Source organism: Mesoplodon bidens (assembly GCF_964165515.1).
Source record: "Mesoplodon bidens genome assembly, chromosome: 6".
In the NCBI taxonomy this organism is placed as follows: Eukaryota; Metazoa; Chordata; class Mammalia; order Artiodactyla; family Ziphiidae; genus Mesoplodon; species Mesoplodon bidens.
Window position 1 is genome coordinate 35992655 of NC_138162.1, and position 21397 is coordinate 36014051.

At 38.8% G+C, this 21397-nt stretch overlaps 1 protein-coding gene across 6 annotated transcripts in view; it reads right to left on the reverse strand.

The window, feature by feature from the left end:
* Positions 1-644: 644 nt before the first annotated feature.
* LPAR1 (lysophosphatidic acid receptor 1) overlaps positions 645-21397 on the reverse strand; it is a 166176-nt gene continuing 145423 nt past the window's right edge. For all 6 annotated transcript variants that reach the window (XM_081236312.1, XM_081236313.1, XM_081236309.1 and 3 more), the window contains exon 4: positions 645-3116. In XM_081236312.1, the coding sequence (XP_081092438.1) occupies positions 2815-3116 (302 nt within the window). In that variant the 3' untranslated portion in view covers positions 645-2814. The remainder of the gene's footprint in view (positions 3117-21397) is intronic.

The window sequence follows — 21397 nt, forward strand, 5'->3', positions numbered from 1 at the left end:
GAAATTATGGTTTCACTAAAAAAAAAAAAAAAAAAAAAAAAAAGCATGGTTAATTTGTGAAGAAGACTCCTGAGACATTTGATTTCTAACAATCTTACAACCACCTAAATTTAAAGGATCAGTATTCTATTCCAAATACTCATTGAGACATTCATTTGAATAACCATTGTTATTTTTCCCGTCTTAGCAATATATCGAAAATACAATTAGCATATAACTGGAAGATACCTACCACTTTTATCCTGTTAGTCATTAAATCTAAAAACATAAAGACCACTGTAACTTTATAAACTCCTAGTGAGAGTTTTCCATAAAGTCATTGTAAAGTTTTTATAAAATCAGTTTTTCCAAAAGAAACTCACTCTAATAGTTACACTGCTGACAAGTGAAGTATTGTCCTAAGATGTTACCTCTCCTTTCATGAAACATAAACCACCACCTCTTGTACACTGGAGAGACTTATGACTCAGGTTGAAAACAAAGCAGTTCTGAGCTGGGGAAGCATATGGTGGCTTCACCTGTGAGTTCAGAAGCCCTGTGGCAGGAACAGAAAAGAGATCACAGAAGGCAGGCACCATGCAGTGCAAGGATGACTCTCCAACAAAAGAAACCAGCACTGACCAGAACCACACATTAGCAAACACTGATTGAGAATGATTTATTAAAGTCCAATTAGTATGTTTTTAAATTTCAAATAGTCCATATCTCCTTCAGAATAAATGCGCATGAGTAAAAGTCCAAGTTCATTTGTTTCCCTTCCACTATAAAATGCTCTGTATTTTGTGTAAAGTCTGTGCAAACACCTTTCTGCTAACCGGTTCCCCATATTCTTTCCAGTTTGGGCACTTGTTGAGTCTGCCCTCTGCTCAAATGGTGACCATGCACTAACCTCCTCCTTCCTAAATAACCATTCTTCTTCTGGACATCTCTCTCTCAAACATACTCCTGACTTTCCCACACCTGCTTCGTGACTGTGACTTTACTGGTTACTTATTATGACAAACTGGTGCAATAATTAGTTTACCTGGACAGTTGAACAGGTATCACCTAATATGGCAGCATCTATGGGGGTGACCTTAGAGAATACACAGTATCCAGTCACATACCAACACGCTCAACTCATTTGCTACAGAAGCTATTTAATATGAAGATGATCCTTTATTCACTCGGCATGTGTGATTTCTTTGCACTGTCTTCAATTCTACACTAGAGTTGTGGCTACCGAGAGCTGGATCATCCATTGCTCAAATGAAATTTGGAATTGCTAGACATATTAAGTAGGGTATCCTGGCCATTTGTGGCAGTTGACTGTTTCTAGTCCATCTTGTTATATAAAAAAGTCACTCTCAACTAAAGTAACCACTGCATTTCCTTTGTAAAAAGGTAATTTAACTGGCTTTCCTCACAATTGCCACCTACATAGGGCAAAAGCAGGAAATCCCCTTTTATAAAAGGTAAGAGCATAAAAAGACATTTCACATAAAAAAAATCCTTCATGGGAATATGTCCTAAGTAAATAATCAATTATATGGACAAAGTTTTATGTACATAAAATTTTTGAAACATTATTTATAATAGTGAAAATTAGACATAACCTAAGTAGTCAACAATACAGGAATGGTTAAATAAACTGAGTTGCATCCATTAAATGGAATATTATATAGCCATTAAAATTATGTTTTTGTAAAATTTTTAATGCCATAGGAAAATGTGGCAATTATGCAGTGGAAAAAACAAACTGGTTATAAAACTGTTTACAGTATGATCCCAATTATATAAAAAGGTATACAATATACATATAGGCATACAAAGGGGAAAAACTGTTAATGGTGCTTACTTCTGGGTTGTGATATTATCAGTATTTTTTCTGAATGTTTTATACATTTCTGTATTTTTCAAGTTTTCTACAATGACTATGTATTATGATACAGAAAAACACAGGTCATTAAAAAATTCCTCTGATGAACTAATAATTAGAATGTACTTGGATATTATAAATATGTGGGAACAATACCACTGTGCTCATCTCTATAACTTTTATAGAGTACAACATATTCTTCTGATAATAAACTTACATTCCCTGTTTGTTTTATACATGTTACAACACTTTAATAAAAAAGGTAATATTGTGATTAGATCATTGTTTGTTTCATAACCTAAACAAATACTGGCTTTGACATCTAGGTTCTTCTATTTCCTAGAAGATTTAAAATTAATACCCTTTTATCTTTTTAAGTACAGCATACTGCATACATACATTACATGCATGCTTTCTAAAAAAGTAATTCTAATTTACAGTTTTCCTACATAAGGAAAAAAATGGAGTTATGATCGTTTAAAAACAGTCTATAGTCTTATCCATCACAAGCATGCTGATAGGCATAAACATGTTTATTAAATGAAATGTATCCTTTAAAGAGAAAAACAGGGAAGCCTGTATGTAAATGAAGTTGTGGATTCAACTAGTCAGAATGGATTCTGACTTGCACCAAACCACACAAAATCTTTTGAAGACTAGTTAGTGTAGTGTAAATGGACACTCCAGAGTCTGTTTATGAATTCTATTGCAAGGTCTCCACTTTCTACTTTCAAAAGGAACGGGGAGTAGGATGAGGGTTGTCCCATAAGCTAATTTTTCAATATACATCAAGTCTTGGTGGGTCTAGGAACAAATACTGCCATGGGTTAGTGTTTAAGTACACGAGTGTGTTTTTCCTCTCTCTCACACCTCACCCTGCCCCTGCCTTTGGGAAGGGGGAGGATGATCATCCCTCAGTAGATGATGGCCGCGACTCATCTTAGTTAGTTTCCTTTCTAAACCACGGAGTGGTCGTTGCTGTGAACTCCAGCCAGAATGGTGTGGTTGACGGAGGACGCTGAGCGGTCGGAGCCTTCCGTGGGGCCGCTGGTGTTCTCACTGCGCTGGCAGCAGAGGATCTGCCTGAAGGTGGCGCTCATCTCCTTGTCGCGGTAGGAGTAGATGATGGGGTTCATGGCAGAGTTGAACTCGGCAAGCAGAAGGAAAAACTTCTCATAGGCCAGAACGTCACACTGTGGGCAGCACACGTCAAGAAGTAACAAGACCAATCCAGGAGTCCAGCAGATGATAAAGGCACCTGCGAGGACGGGGAGCGGGATCGGGAGGTTGAAAAAAAGAGAGAACAGAAAAATAGAAAGATGAGGCGAGCAACCATGGGGTGAAACGATTTCAGTTCAAGGTAAAAATACTGAGCTTCAAAGCCACCGGATAATCATTTGCAATAAAATGTTCATTTTCTGAAATAATCAGAAAAGGTTTTGACGATAAAATGAGCAATTGAATAAAATCTCATTAATTCAGACCTTACTAAAATTGAGTATTTCTGAGACACTGATGATGATTATTTTGAGCAAAACAGAGTTTGCTAAGCAATTGCGGTACGAAATCGAGACATCCTGCAGTCAGGATACACACTTTGATGCTTATAAAAATACAGTTTTTTTGTTTTTGTTTTTTGCGGTACGCGGGCCTCTCACTGTTGTGGCCTCTCCCGTTGCGGAGCACAGGCTCCGGACGCACAGGCTCAGCGGCCATGGCTCACGGGCCCAGCCGCTCCGCGGCATGTGGGATCTTCCCGGACCGGGGCACGAACCTGTGTCCCCTGCATCGGCAGGCGGACTCTCAACCACTGCGCCACCAGGGAAGCCCAAAAATACAGTTTTTAATGGTATAAGACAGTTTTCACGCAAAAGCACTGTGACAAACACCCTTTAACGTTTAGTTGAGGCGCAGTTTCTGGATTCGGTTTGACTGGGCTCAAATCCTTGCTCTGCTATTTAACAAACTGGGCGAACTTAGGCAAATTACTTTCCTTTTTTAATTGACGTAGAGTTGATTTACAACGTTGTGTTAGTTTCAGGTGTACAGCACAGTGATCCAGTTTTGTGTATATATGTATGTGTGTGTGTGTGTGTGTGTGTGTGTAGATACACATATATATGTACTCTTTTTCAGATCCTTTTCCATTATAGGTTATTACCAGATCCTGAACACAGTACCCTATCCTACGCCATAGGTCCCTGTTGTTGGCAAATTAGTTTTTTACCTCAGTTTTCTCATCTGAGAAATAGAAATGATTCCATTTGCCTCATTTGGGGTGTGGCAGGAGTAAATGAGTGCCCAGAAAATAATAACCCAGTAAATCTTACCAGAAACAGCAGTAGCAATAATATTGTTATTATCTGCTCAGCAGCACGGGCCTGTTTGGAAATAGCAATTTCCAACAGTAAGATGAACATTTACTTTTATTTTAAGTCAACTATCACTTAAATGGTACTTTTCTATATGTTTTACAAACATTAACTCACTTAGTCTGTACCACAGCTGTAGGAGATAAAAACTGTTATCTCATCACCCAGAGGAAGAAGCTGAGAAACAGAAAAGTAAAATAACTTGCTCAAGGCCACGGTCCTGGAAAGTGGCAGACCTGAGGCAAACCCCAGAGTTTCTGCTCTTAAAGGCTGGCTCCAGAGTCCATGCTCCAGAAAACACTATGTTACATTCCCACTTCTTAAATTAATAAAATTAAATCTTTTAAACCAAAATTTTATGCTCTAGATGTTTCCTATTTAAATTCTCTTGCTTCCCCAACTCTTCTAAATCATGAATATTTTACTATAACTGTAAAGGGATGGAAATGCAAATTATGTTCTTAGTTCCAACTTAGCTCCTGAAACCACTCACTTGGCTCCTAGGGGAAATGGAGGTTGTGAAATAGCATTAAAATCTACCACCGTATTACCCCAGGAATGAGCTGGGGATCCTTGGCTAAGAGAACGTGAACTGGTGGGCACCATCATGTCCCATTACATCTTACTTGATGGGCCCCCCTAATTGTGTAATTGTGTAATTAGGCTACACAATGAGCAGACAGGGAGTAGGGATGATCCCAGAAGTGCATTTGAAGCTTTTGATTTAAATGGCACTGGCCTAGGTGAAGGCAGGCTTGGACTGGGGTCGTGAATTGGACTAGCCTCAAGGAATGAGTTTCACAAAATGTAAACAAACGAGATTTAGTCTCCAAACAGCCCAGTTTTGAATGTGAGCTTTCTTTTTTTGAAACTTTTCAGCAGGGAAATGAAAATAAAGCAAGGAGCAAAGTATCCCCATAAAGCTCTTTGTTCTAAACACAAATGTGTATTGGTTTTAAACTGCTGTTCGCTTTGAAGACTGGCCAAGGTGCTTCATTTTCTAATAAATACAATACCTTAGACTTTGCTTAGGGAGAAAAAAAATATTTCAAAAATCAGGAGATAATAGCCAAGGAGCTATTTGAACTTCAAGTAAAAATGTTAATAAAGCATTCATTCCAAGTCCTTGAATTTCCTTGCTTGAAAATCACTCAGAAAGCTAAACATAAAGGAAAATCAAAGGAATGCCTCTTGAGTTTCAGAAATAATGCATTATTCATTGAGAAGCTGGGAAGGGAATTATTCTCAGGATGGAAAATGCCTGGATGGAAAATACATGGTCCCATTATTCCATTTACTTGGAAACTAAAAACATGCAGGCCCTTCATGAATGGGAGAGCATTCTTTCAAGTCTCCTTTCCCCTTTCTTTTATCAAAGCTCTAGTTGAGCTCAAATTCAGAGCTTGATTAGATACCAGCAACATGCATGCATCTCAATAGATTTATTTTAAATAACATGATCTTTTTCTCCTTCCAGGCAGCAGAAGGGAAGACCCTTATTCTCATGGATTTGCTCAAGCTGTCTGACTTTCTTCAAAAGTGGCAGAATTCAAATACAGTCATTTGTTGTTTATACCTTCTTCTAATTTTTAAATTCAAAAAGAGCAAGATCTTTGCGATAAAAGCCATGATGGTTTCAGGAACTAGCCCAATGGGCCTTACCAACCCTGCAAGGAGCCTAGATTAGGGACAGGAAGTGGGGACACCATAGCCTGACCAGGAGCTAATACACACGGGTGCTTCACTGAGGAACTCCAAGTCCTCTCCCTTCTTCTTCATTAAAAGGAACGGTTTTTAGTAGTACTATAATTAGGCCCAACCACACCTTCCCAACACTCTGTGTTTGGATCTTTGAGACCTGATTGAGTAATTTAAGAGACTCATAGCACAGGCCTCAAAAATCAACATCTAAAATCAATCATACAGAGCTTTTCCTTCTCCCTTCCCCTCTCTTTCACAGAGGTGCCGAGGATCAAACTGACCAAAAGCTGAAGGTGGACTACCTCAGTGGAAAATGGGCCCTGGAAAATTCCAAGGTGATTAGGCTTCTGAACAATCGTGATTGAACATTATGAGATCAACTTTGCTCAAATCATGGATTTACCACCAAGTTTCTAAAAACAAAAACTACAACCAAGCCCCTTTAGGAAAAAGGAGCCCACCATAATCCAGTTGGGTCATTGAACTTGAGATGTGCGTTGAGGACCCTTGATCTGTAACCTGTGGACAGATTACCAACACATAATCTGTAGAGACTCAAGTGCACACCTATAAGGCAGGTTGATAAGAATGAAAAGAACCTCCATCTCCACATCTGTAAAGTGGAGAAATAATAGCTCTCTGCCTACTCCATAGAGTGTGGCGAGGATCAAACTGAGATAGATATGACACGTAAAAGCCCTCTACACACTGCATATCTACCTGACTACACTACCTAGTGCCATCATGGGAGGCATAATGTGTGTAGGCTGGTGTAGCACAGTTCCAGGGCAGATTTCTTCCAGGGCAAAATGTGGAAGCATGTTTTGGACCATGAAGACCTGGCATTTCAAAAAGGTCTGAGATGACACCATCCTAATGATAAGAGATTTCTAGGACTTGCAGTTGGATGTGACAAGAATAACAAGAAGGAAAACAGAGGAACACAGAGAAGCATGGAAGCCCCAAATCATTTTGGAGTTTCTCATGGGTCAGCTCAGTACCTACCAAGATGATGAATAAGATAATGTGGTACTCAGTAGGGTAGTTTGTATATTTCCAGAACATTTCTGATGGACGAATCCCCACAGATCAAGGCATAAAACCAAGGATGGTATGCAATAGCATGAAAGAAAGAGGAAGCACAAGTAGTTTGTGGTTGCTTATTGTAAAGCCAGAAGCAGAAGTAGCAGAAGATAAGATGTTCAAGACCGTGAAGACCTTGTACATAGCCTGGCAAAGATATTTGAAATTTTTCCAGTCTAGCATTGATTCTCAGCCCCAGCCACATACTACAATAGCCTGTGGAACATATAAGAAATAATGATCTTCATCTATCCTTCCTCCCATGAGATTTTAATTTCATTGGCCTCATTGGCCAGAGTCTCATTTAATATACAACACTGTAAGAGAAGGGAAGAAGAAAATGATGTGGATAAAAATAAAGGCAAAACCATCAGATATTTCCAAATTCCACAGGTGAAAGAAGAGCCTGAACAGAAGCAGTGGCAATGGGAGAAGAGAGGTATGAAAGGATTGGAAAAGTATTTAGAAGATAGACTGCATGGAATGGATGAGAAAGATATGAGTCTAGAAAGATTCCTAGATTTTCCATTTGGGTGACAGAAGGATGGTGCTACCTTCCACTGAAGGAAGAAATATAGGAGAAAGTATCAGTTGCTGTTTTCTGAGGGCAGGTGAGGAGAACACAGATGGTGCCCTAGGTTTTATTTATCTTCAGCTTGAGGTACCTGCATGACTTCAGATGGAGAGGCCTTAAAGACACCCTGATGGGCTCATGGCAATTTGAGTCCTTTAAGACTGTTTCTCAGTGGGCTGAACAAGAGTGGTTACATTTGGCATGATTTGCCAATATTGCAAGTAACATGGGGAGGAGAATAATCAAAATATATCTGTGGTTTGGAATAAATAGCAGAAGTCGCTCTTCCTCGAGCGAGCTTCAGTCCTTTCTTCTACATCTGTCAAATCAATCTGTGAGGGCCCCGGTGCCCATGAAGATGGAAGGAGAGATGCTGGAATGTGGAGGCAAAAAGTAGGGAGGAAGGAGGCTGTTTTGGAAGAAGGGGTCACAGCTGCAGAGCAAGATCAGATTACCACACCTTCCCTGAAATATACACACCCCCATCAACTGAATAATGCTTACCATCTGGTCTCACAATTAGAGGCTTTTTTCTAGAGGGACTTTTTCCTAACTAGTTGAACTTTGCTTATATTTGGAACATAAGGACCAAAGTTAAAAAGAAAAAAATGTCTGACAGAGAAGACCTCAAGGGAGGGAGTCCAAGGTTTTTGATGAAAAAAACAGAAAGCACTTCCAGTCTGGTTGGTAAATTTGTGTTTTGACAAAAAAATCAGACATCTCACAGATCTAAAATGAGTCAAGGTAAATCCATCCTACACTGCTGCTGTGTCCGAGTTAACCTCTCCTTGGCCTCGCTCTTCTTGCCTTTCAAATGAGGATCTCAGTCCTCCCTACGAAATCAATGTGTGTTAAACCATGTTAAGATGGGTCCCCGCCTCTCCTCTGCCCCCCTAAACATGTTTTCGGATTTCCACCCAGCTCTGTCTTGGAATGAACTAACTAGAATAAGACTGGCTCACCAGAGCATTATTACCCACTAATATCTAAAAAACAATGCTACTCTAAATGCCTAACAAAGGTTTTTCTTATAAGCCCTTATCATTTTTAAATAACAGGTATATTTTAAACTTAAAAAAATATATAATTTATATATATGCACACATACATATATACACATACATATACTATATAAATGTATATATAACAAATATGTATGTGTGTTACATACCCACACACATTCAAAACATTCACTGCGTCTTAGTGTCTTAAAAAAGACAATGAAAAAAAAAAGACAATGAGATTTATTTTCTTTCACACAAGACCCAAAGAAAAAGGGATAATGTCACTTACATATTCTTCACATAGGAGATAATTCACCATTCTCAGAACAATTAAATCTGTTTTGCCTCCTAAACATAGTGATTACAAAATTTTTCAAACACAGATTTCCCTCCCTTATTTTAAAAATGATCAACCTTAAATCTCACAGAAAATCAGTGTTGTCACCCACAGTTCAACACCGTCTACTGAGAAAATGATACTAAACTTATTGCATGACTGTGGTCTAGCTGTTACCAAAGTGATTTGAATAACACTTATCCCTTAAAGGATAAATGAAACTCCCCCTGCCCAGGATCTTTCCTTAGAAAAAGTTCAACATAAACAGAGAATTTGTAATTGGTTTTACAACATATTTAATTTTTCAGCTATGAATTAGGATTCTCCCAAAATGGTACAAGTCTAAACGACTACTGAAATCTGGCTGAAAATACGCACAGAAGATAGCTGATGACAGAATCCTGTGGATTTTATTCTTTGCAGTTCATGAACTACTGGATGTAGTAGTTCATGGATCGACAAGATATGTGTTACCCAGAAGACAAAATTCGAGGACGAAAAAACATAATGGAAATTTAATTTATAATTCATTATTTTACTAACACAATGAGGGGAAAAATTAAAATTTAATCCAAAAGCAAATTCAGAAATATTCTTGCAATCTAAAAGTGTTTATTTAAAAATTATGTGTTTATGTATGTATATATATATATATAAATGGCTATATATATATATATATTTAATGGCTGAAAGACACAGAAAGAAGAGCAGAAACTGTGAATACGATAGTGCATTTGGAGACTGGCTATGTCTCTTACAGTTGCTAAATGCTCTGAATTGATGCTTATGAAGTACAGACTCTTGGCAGAGTAGGAGGGAGGCAGTCTGTTCTACAGTGAGATAGCTGTGTGCCTAAGATATCTCTTGTTATCAGAAACTTGTATTAAAAAGTTTTTTTAAGTGATAAAAATGATTATTCAGTTGGGAAGTGGGTATTTAGGCTAAAGACTTCCAAATTCAAATCATAAACATATTTTTGTACATGAGTTTCAATCAGTTTAACTACACGTTCAGAGTAAAATATTGGTTGCTCAAAACTAAGACAAAATATCACAAAGCAAGTTCTAACACACAAATCCTGAATAAAAATCAATCAGTTCTAAAGCCATCAAAATAAACTGCATCAAGATCACTTCTCAGAATTTATCCTATAGATATATTTACACATAATACTATTATGTATGTGCCAGGAATTCTTTGCAGCATTGTTTATTTTTAAGAATTGGAAATAATCTAGGCAACCACAAGTAGAAAAGTAAAATAAATTAAGTTGATTCATAAAGTGGGATTCTATTCAACTTTCTAAAGTTCTCAAGAAATTCTATCCTTACCAAATGATCTCCAAGATAACACTGTTAAGTAAGAAGAACAAGGTGTTAAAACATACACATAAAATGGTATCAGTTATGCTTCAACAACAGAGACAAAAAAAGTGTGTGCACACGCAAACACAGATACCCTATAATAAGCTTCAGTTGAGGCTAACAATTAATTTTAAAAATGTTTAGAACACAAAATTATAAAAATGATACCTTCAATATTTTATTTGAATTTAAAATACTGATTTGTATTCATTTGCCAATCCTTTTAGCCAAGGCTTTATATTTGAATATGGGTCTGTTAACTGGAGTTCTGCATCACCTTCCAAGCAAAGCCACACCAATAAAGCATCACATATTAACTCCCTCCAAATTGGCTTCTTCAAAGTGGAGTCAGAACTTAAAATTCTTGCAAAGCAGTTTGGGTACAAAAACCTTGCTGATGTTTTATGGTTTTCCCCACACTTACAGTTGTTCTCCCCAGCAAATTTAAAGCAGTTTCTTTTTGCAACTTGTCTTCATTGAATATTAACAAAGCCTTCCTCTTAGCTTTCCCAGAAACGTTTTCTCGTTGCCCTCATTTTTATTAGATAATGTGATATTTACCTAGCTACATTATTGTTAGAATAACCTGGCACTTTAGGAGCAAAAACAATTGATTCTTGGTAACTGTCAGAGCTGAATGACTTGGTCTTAAGGTTATAGTTGACTAACCCTTTTTAAAAAATTCATCTAAATATATGAGTGTATACTATATGTCAGGTTATTCTAGGTACTGGGGATGCCACAGTGAACCAAACAGAAAAAACTATCTCCCCTCATGGAGCTTAGGTTCTAGGAAGGGTGTGAAAGACCTTTACTAACAAAATAAATCAGTAAAATATCTTTTAGAGGAGAACAGTATTTGGAGACTATGGGAGAGCAAGTGAGGAAGAAGGAGGTCAGCTGGAGGCTCACACAGTGCTCCAGACGAGAGCTAAGGGCGGTTCTGAACATGAGAAGGTGGTGATCACAGACACAGGGTGATGGTCAAGCTGATATGATTCGCTGATAGACTGAGTGCTAGGAGGTCAGTGAGGACAGTTCAGTGGGTCTTGAGAATGTAAGCCTCATTGTAGTAGATTCAAGAGTGAACAGGGGCTTCCCTGGTGGCGCAGTGGTTGAGAGTCTGCCTGCCGATGCAGAGGACACGAGTTCGTGCCCCGGTCTGGGAAGATCCCACATGCCGCGGAGCGGCTGGGCCCGTGAGCCACGGCCGCTGAGCCTGTGCGTCCGGAGCCTGTGCTCCGCAACGGGAGAGGCCACAACAGTGAGAGGCCCGCGTACCGCAAAAAAAAAAAAAAAAAAAAAAAGAACAGGAGAGGAACTGGACCCTCCAAGTACAGACAAAGCTTTTAGGCAGTTTTGCTGCAAAAGGAATAAGAGAAAAGTGGCTATGGGCATGAATTACTATGTTTTACAAAGTTTTTGTTAATAATCAAGTTGGTTAAGGGAAAGCTAAGAATAGGTATATACTCTGTATGTGTGTGTGTGTGCATCACATATCCCTCACATATATGTTCATATACGTACAGATTTTTAGATTGCTATACCAGAAATTGATTATCAATTATATCTAAACTGTATACTTTAAATATATGTAGCTTGTTATATGTCAATTATGCTTTAATAAAGGGGGAGGGGAAAAAGAGGGGGAGAGGGAGGCGGGGAGAGAGAGAGAAACTGAGATAAGAAAGATTGAATTAGCACCAAATCATCTTTAGTTTGTTTTTCCCATCTTTTGGCAGGAAGCATCTGTCTGGCCCTCTCAGAAGCATGCAGGGAGCTTAGTGGCTCAGACTGTGTGTGTGGGCAGGGAGAGGGGGCAGGGGCATGGCTGTCCAGCAATGTCCATGGCTGGGTGGTTGAGTCTTTCAATCCAGGAATGAAATGCTAGAAAGCTCCTTTGGCTTCAGAACTAAAGCTCATCTGCATTAAATATGACATTCTTATCTTAAAAGAACAGCTAACAGACTGGGGAAGATTTATAATCCTATTAATGATGGAATGAGTAGTAAATCCATGGACACACCCATATACTGTTGACAGAAGAGTCATCTGACCATCTTTTTGGAGGCAATTTGGCAATGTCTAAATTTAAAATGTCCTATCTAACAATTCCACCTGTAGAAATGCATCACATCCAGAAATACCTGATGCAGCATATATTATGAATACAGAATGCTGGATGAAGCAATATTTGTACTGGGGGAAAACTGTAAATATAAACATTCGCTGACATTATATATAAGTGGAGTAGTAAGCAGCCATCACACAGACTGACATTGCTCTACTGTACTGACCCACGTCAGAAGATACACAAATTGTGTTAAGTCTGTAAGGTTACAATATTCCATTTGTTATAAAATTTCTACAGATACGCATATATACCTTACATGTATTATAAAAAGTCTAGAAGAATACACACCAGATTGTTGACAGGAGTTACCACAAGGAGGCAGGGTGGCAGTACGGACTTTAAATTTTAATGTAAATATTTTTGTAATTTTGGGTTTTTTACAAAGAGCATGTTTCTCTTTAATAATTAAGGAAACAGTTGACAATATTCAGGCATTATTCCCACAGGCACTCAAGAAGCTAGTTGGTGAGGAGGAGGATGGATTGAGGCTCCTTGCAGATAAAATTTCTTTTAACCTCCCAGGCTGCACAACTGGAGGATTTTAAGAGTCAGTATTCATATTTTATAGGAGAAAAGAGATAGGCCTGAGGTCACATACTGTTTCTTTCCCTTACTAGTTGTGTGACAAAGGACAAGTTATTCAATGTCACTGAGCCTCAGTTTCCTTATCTGTCAAGTGGGGATACTATGTATTTTCAACACTGCTGCGAGGACAGAATGAGACACCCTGCAGGTAGAACATAAAGCATGAGGCCACCTAGTAGGCTCCCTCCATTTTTTCCCCTTTTGTTCTCCTTCAGGGAAAACTCAAGGAATAAATCTATAAGAAATATGGATATCCAGGGCAAACTGCTATTGGTTCTCCCAACCTAGAGACAGCAAACTGTGGGGCTGTGTTCTCTGGTACACTGCCACCTCAGCCACAAAGGGACCATCAGCCTGCTTTCCTTCAGTTCCAGAACCTTCTGAAAATCCCCACCAGCATTTCTTGATGAGCTCTCAAATTCCAGGTCATCCCCTTTCTTCTTTCAGTTGGAAATAAAAGGAGTATTTTCTTTTCATTTCTTACTTTTAGAGCCTACCTCATATGAAAAAGGATTTGAGGGAAGAGACAAATTAATACAAGGTTTAAGTGATCCTTGATTTTCCTATGCTTCAGGCAGAGGGGAACAATTTCTAAAGAGTAATGGGCCACCTTAGCCTGTTCTGCTGCTCTCGAGTTCTGGAAACAAAGAAATCCTTCTGGCTTCGGAGAGCCTGGGAACACAGGAATGGAGACGCTGTACTCTGAGCCTGTTCAGAGCTGGCCAGCCCGTGGGGGGTCTCTGGGCAGCTTGCTCCAAGTTTCTCTGGGGTGGATGCTGCTGCCTGGCCACGCGACAGTGTGGAACCCTCCACGAGGAGAGGCAGGACTGAGTCCCCCCCGTCAAGGCCCAAGGCGGAGGCCAGATCTTCCTCCTAACTGTGAAGCTGGGTGAGGCTGTCTTGTTTTTAACGACAGGGCCTGACCCAGCTGAGATGTTTGAAGAAAACAGATAAAGCAGGGAAGGAACTGGGGAGCAGACGCAGGCTTCACATTTCTGTTGCCCACAAGTTATGGCTGAGGAGGGGATGGTGGGGATGGATCGGGCCATGAAAGCACTGAGGGTGGGTGGTCAGCATTCGATGCCCTCCGGTCACCTCAGTAGGATCGGACCCCACCCTCCTGAAACAGCTGGGCTGCTGGGAAAGGGCCAGTGCTGAGAGAATTCCACCACACTCTAGTTTTGGCAAAAGGGGAAAAGAAAACAGATAAAACAAAAAATTTTCCTAAGAACAAATGAAGTCGAGAGGGGTGGCATGTTTGCTTTTGTAAGGAAAGGAAAGGGACGCTTCGGACCACCCCAGACATTTCTCTTGCTTTTCTCGTTACATTCACCCACCCACTTCACATACATTTCTTAATAAAAGACCTTAATCAGTTCGGGCTTACAGAGAGAAAAATCCTGTTAGGGAAGATGTAAGCTGTGGTGATTCATCTGCCTACTTTTTGCTCCAAGCTGTCAGTAAAATATCTGCTTCCAGTTTAGACTGGAGAGAGAAATGGACTTTCCTGATTTCATCCAGGGCTATGATGCCGATGTAGATCTTCAAGTCTAATTTGTAGAGTCTTGTTACCTCTTAAGATTTTAAACTCTGCTGATACTTTTCAGTGCTCTAATTTTTCAAAATTACTACTGATGGTTTCCTTTTAATAAACCTTTATTTTTCAGACACCTCCTATTTCTTCCAGTCTTCTGTGGCTTTTGATTTTAACTACGTAAAGTTATAAAGCGCAATTACACCTTTTAAATGCATTTCTACAAGATATCTTTTATAATGCCCAGTTGAACTTATCAGGGGCAACCCACATATGGAACATATACAAGGCATCTCAAAGTGTGAAATGTAGTTGCTTAGTCTGACTACTGACAGTTTATTCTGCAGTTTGCACTTAAATATTTGATTTTTTAAATTTCCCCATTGTGCTCCAGGGTACAACATGGAAAGTAACCCAACACTTAAATTGGTAAGAAAAACAAAGCAAAGGATCAGCGAAAATAGTACCATTCCATCTTATTAGATGGAATAGTATAATAAGATTAGAAAGTTCCAATAAGATGGAACTATTATTATTATAATACAAGTGAGGTTGCTTGATTAAAGACTTCTGAAGAGTGTACTACACATGAACATTTATCAAATATATAATACATGTAAGCGTGGCTTAAAAGTTGGGGCTGAGGGTGAGTAACTTGTATATGGATGTGCAACTTTTTATTCAGGCAGAAGAAATATTTTCCTGCATCCCGCCTTCCCACCCTCCAACCCCCTTAGCATATTCACAAAGCTCCAACAGATCAGAATTGCACACAGATCATATAGGGAGAAACCTTTGTATCAGTGCTATCTCTTGCATAAGTTATAGACACCTGTGTTCTCCAAAGGAGAGTATTCTCATCATACTTTCTTTGATGATCCTAAGACCTACGGTAGAAGAAAAAAGACAACTAGAAAGATAGGGAGAAAGGCAGGATAAGTAGCAAGAAAAAGAACTGGGTATTGACTAAAATGAGCTCTTTAAAGTTTTTTTTAACTAAGCAGATACCCACACTACTCTTGTCAATGACTGTCATCTCTATGGCACTGCTGTCGAATTTTCATCATTTGGGGATTATTTCATAGAAGTTACATAAAGTTCACAATCATAGAAATTTTAGAGGAAGGAAGAAAACGTTTAATAGAAAAATGGGGGTTTCAAGAAATCCTACTAATAAAACTTGCAATCTTGCAAAAGTCATGTTCTCACCAGCCCTCAGATTGTATATATATATATTTCAGGAGTTGAAAAGACTGGTGGTTCTTAATCATTTCCATGACATCAGCCCCTCTCAGAGTCCAATGAAAGGCAATGCTCTATCCTCAGGGGAAAAAAAAGTGTCCTAAAGCAACTTTTTGCTTACAATTCTAGGCAATCCACACCAAAATCTCTGGACCAAATTATTTTTTTGCAGTGTTAGTTGTGCTTTCAGGAATTTTAAGTCTGTGTGGCTTTGTCTAGTAAATTTGGAATTGCAGAACTATAACAGAGAATTTACATAATTTGGCACTTTTATTCACCTATGTATGAAATTAAAACTTTTTTAATGCAGATTAATATGCACAAAGAAACATGAATTTAAATCCAACTTCAATACTAGTATTGTAGTGAGGGTTTCCACCCCAGATAGAAATAGTCTACAGAGAGGCAGTGTGAAACTATAAAAAGAACATTACTTTTAAAATAAGGAGAACTGGATTAAAAATGTTTTCAAAGTTGCGAGGGGCACGCGAGGATCTTCTGGTTCACTGCACACATCTATGAGATGAAGACAAGAGGTCTAAAAGAAAGGTCTCCCATGTTGTCCTTTCTACAAGCAATGGGACCATCTTTTGCCCCCACACTGACTTCTCTGGGTCTCAGTTTCCTTATTTGCAAAATGAAAGAGATCCTTTACAGTCTGAATAGTCTATGGCTAACTAAACTACAATTTTTAATTTGTCCCTTTGCTACAGGAGTTAATTCTTATGTATGCTACAAGGTGCAACACTCATAAAATCAAGCCGTTCATGGAGTCTACGTCACCTTACCTCCAAAACATCCGATGAATGTTTTCATTGCACTGGTGCAAAGAAAGAACAAGTTAATTCCTTGCAGTGGTAGCTACCACATGAAGTAACAGATTTTGATTAATACCAAAAAAAAAAAAAAAAAACCCTGATAATCCTCTTAGATGACTCAAACATTCAAACATGAGGCATTTATTTTTTAATGCAATTCAAATGATTCCAATAGAACACATGATGATTCTGGAGATGTTTGTAATTAATATTAATAGTAAAAAGTGCTGCTACATTTTGTTACCCAGAGACAGCATACTATGATGCATTCTCTTATTCACATCGTGGAATCACTAGGAATTTTAATTCACAATGAACCTTTAACTCACAATATTTGAAAAGGTTTTATTTTTTTTAATAATCAAAACTCTAGGAAATGCTCATATTATAAAGTAAAAGATAAAAATAGCCATCCTTTTGGTTAAAAGAAAAAGGACCTATACTAAGATGGCTCAGAAGTTATTTCAATACAATTCAGTCCAGAAACAATAACACCAAGCAACTATGTTGTGCAAGACAGTGTGTTAAATGTCTTTGGGGGAGGGGGGAGGGGATGAAATAAGACATAGCTCTGGCTTGAAAAGCCTAGAAACTAAAGTTGAGAAGAAAGGCATTTTGTGCAGCTAAAAGGGAAACAGAAGAAGGAGCACCAGAGGGAAGGAGAAAGGAAACAAGGCAAGAGAAAGTCACTGAGACTTTTCAAACTTGAATGTGAACATGAATCATCTAGGGATCTTATTAAAATACAGATTCTGGTTTAATAGATCTGGGGTGGGGTCTGAGAGTCTGAATTGCTAACATGGCTCCTGGGTAATGCTGATTTTACTTGTCCATACATAACACTCCAGGTAGCAAGGGTCTAAAAGACCAGTACAACCCAACAGAACTTTCTGCAATAATAGAAATGTTCTATATCAGTTATCCAATATGGTAGTCACTAGGCACCGTGACCAGTGAGCACTTGAAATATGACAAGTGTGACTGAGAAACTTCATTTTAAAATTATTTAATTTTAATGAATTTAAATAGCCATATGTCTAATAGCCATCCTGTTGGAGAGTACAGGTCTAGATAGACTACGCAGTTAATTTAGAGCAAACTGCATGGTAGGCCTCAACTTCCTGCATACTTATGAAAATCAGTCTAGTTTAGGACTTCTCAACCTGGGCACTAATGACATTTTGGACTGGATAATACTTTCTTGTTGAGGGGCTGGTCTTTCCCTTGTAGAATGTTTAGCAGCATCCCTGGCCTCTATCCACTAGATGACAATGGCACCCACCCTACTCATGAAAATAAAAAATGTCTCCAGACATTGCCAAATGGGGGGAGGGGGGAGGGCAAAGTCAGTGGTGGAGTAATGCTTTTATATAGAAAAGCATATGAGGTGAACAGCAACATCCTTAATTATAACCTAAGTATTTGCATTAGTTTTCTACTGCTTCCATAACAAATTATCACAAACTTAGGAGCTCAAAACAACAAATTTATTATCTTATAGTTCTAAAGGTCAGAAGTCCGAGATAGGCTAAAATCAAAGAGTTGGCAGGGCTGGATATCTTTCTGGAGGCTTTAGGGAGAACCCATTTCCTTGACTTTTCCACCTTTCAGAGGCCACCTGTGTTCCATGGCTCATGGACCCTTCCTCCATCTCCCAAGCCTACAATCCAGCATAATCTCCCCATCTCAAGGTCCTTAATTTCATCACATCTACAAAGTCCCTTCTGCTGTGTAAGGGGACTTACAGGTTCCAGGGAGAAGAATACAGATATCCTTGATAGGCTATTTTTCTCACTCCCATTGCATTAAAATGAAAACTTAAAACAGTGAATAAAGTTTTCCCCCAAAGTCCTGGAAAACTGTGATTTTATTCTGTGCTGCAAGTACTTTCCTAACTGAAAACATTTTATAGCATTTCCATTCACACATAAATTCATCTAAGCAAGAATCAAGTTTTTCTACTTTTACTATTACAGTTCTCATGCACTGCCCCATGCCTCCCCAACCCTGTTGAGATCACTAGTGTAAAATTATATTGTTTATATTTCTAACCCTCAACAAATGAGAAAATATCACTTATTTCTAGATCTTCGGATTTTTCCTAGAATTTGAGAATTCCATTTATATATGTATATAGTTATGGTCCTAGTCCATTCACACTGCTATAACAAAATACCACAGACTAGGTAGCTTGTAAACAACACAAATTTATTTCTCATTGTTCTGAGGCTGGAAGTACAAGATCAGGGTGCCAGCATGGTCAGGTTTTGGGGAGAGCCCTCTTCTGGGTTACAGACTGTCAGTTTCTCATTGTATCCTCACACTGTGGAAGGGGCTAGGAAGGTCTGTGGGGTCTCTTTTATAAAGGCACTAATCCATTCATGGGGGCTCCACCTTCAGCACCTCCCAAAGACCCCACCTCCTAAGACCATCACCTTGGGGGTTAGGTTTCAACAAATGAATTTGAGAGGGACACATCAGATTACAGCTGTTATATTTACTAATTCTTTAAATTTCCTTTAGATTTTTTTTATTATTTCCCTTAGAAATGAAATGAGTATTTGATTTTCTGAACCCTCATGCAAAATCTTCATCAGCAACCTCCCAGCATTTTTCAGATTTTTGTCCAAGGGCTGGGGCATTTTCAGTTATAAAACAATTAGTGACTATGTTAATTAAATCAAATTATTGTTCAAAAATTTAAAAACAAATCCTTTCTTTAATCTGTTCCTATAAACTGCTCTTTAGAGTAAAAGCTTGCATCTGTCCAGCTGTTTCTGAAAGAGAAGGGTGATGAAAAGTAAATAAAGCCAGATGGCATTTACACTTAAGGTTTCTTTCTCTTTTTGAGTTTGACGTACAAGATGTGACAAATTGTCTTTAAAAGCCCATTTTCCCAGTCTTGGGAAGTTAAGCTTGGTGAGGTTGACAAGAGGCCATGGTGGAGGAAGAAGTGGTGGCCCAAGGATAGAGCATTTGCTGACTCACTTTCCCACCACAAAGGGTGGCAAACTGAAACCAGGCTTTAATTTAACTCTTTTTCTGCACTTTCAGAGATACAAGAACTTCCATTCATAGAAGTCTATAGTGGTAGCATGATTAGAGAAGTGGAGGAAGGAGAGGGAAGAAAGAGCAGGTAGATTGTGTTCTGGTTTCATTTATAGGGAACTATGAGAGGTAGAAATGTACCAGAATAGAGTACTTTCTGCTGAAATAAAGCCACTGACCAAATTCATATTTTTCTATTATAGGTAGTCTTAAGGGTTTCCCTCCCTCAAAAGTCCATGAATGAGACTTCCATTCATGGAAACGTCCACGAATGGCACAAACAACTTTCTCCCTGTACCTCCCAGCTAAGTATTGATATAAACACAAACCCTGGAATAAATACAAGAGGCAACCAAAGAGAACTCTGAAATGCAGAAAAGGAAGGTGAATGGATTAGAGACCCCAGGACTAAATGGTCTTGCAATCCCAGACCTAACGTATAAGGTCAGCCAAGCCCAGACCTTCCAGACCCCCAAGCTAGCAACAGAAGGCAGCCCAGGTAGGCTCATTCACCCCCCAGATCAAATGGGGTACCACCAACACCACCAGGCTAGCAAGCAGCACTGACAAAAGGGATGGATCAGGAGCACCACTTACAGTAAGCAGCCAGGGAAAGCACTCTCCTTACTCACCAGGCCTAAGACTCCCTTTGCCCAGTGAGAGACAGCAGGCAGCTAGCAGCACCAGCAAAGGGGATCCTGACACAAAAAAGCCCCACCTGGGAAGTGTTCTCCTTCCCTGCAATGTGGGGGAAGGAGTGAGGAAAAGAAGATCACAGTACAGCAAGCGCCAGGAAGTACGTCTGTTCTCACTGGCAGAAGAATTCCTCTCCCCACCCCCACCAGGGACACTGGGAGGCCATACCCAGGGAAACTCCTCCGTCCCCTCAGGTGGAACCAGCAGGGACCGTGGGATCCTGAGCAGCCCCAAATAAACCAAGTTGATCAAAATAGCATCGCAAAGTCTCTGAAAATGCTAAGCCCAAATGGGATGACTGCCTGATAAAAGATTTAAATAGGACCTTGAGTCTCCAAATATAATAGCCAAAATGTCTAGAATACAATGAAAAATCACCCATCACATCAAAAACTAAGAAAATCACTACCTGATTGAGAAAAGAATCAGCTGACACTAACACTGAGATGAATCAGATGTTAGAATTACTGATAAGGACTTTAAAGCAGCCATCATAAAAATGCTTCAACACACAATTGCAAATTCCTTAGAATGTAAAAATAAATATCTCAGCAAAGAACTAGAAGTTATAAAAAATAACTAAATAGAAGTTTAAAACTAAAATATGCAATAACAAGAATAAACAATGGGTTGAACAGTAGAGTGGAGATGACAGAGGACAGATATTAAAGAACCTGAAGACACATCAATAGAATCTACTCAATCTGAACAAGAGAAATAAAATAGACTTAAAAAAAGGAAAGAAAAAATCCACAGTGGCAGGGACTGGGATGATAACAAAAGATCCAACATTTATATATATCATCAAAGTCCCAGAAGGACAGGAAAAAGGAAGTAAACTTAAAAGAATATTAGAGAAAACAATGGTTTAAAATGTCCAAATTTGGCAAAAAATATATATAAACCTACAGATTCAAGAAACAGTATGAAACTCAAAGAGGATAAATACAAAGAAATCCACACCAAGACATGACATTTCAAAATTAAATTTTGAGAAATTAAGCAAAAAAAAAAAAAATCTTGACAGCATTCAGGGAGAAATGACAC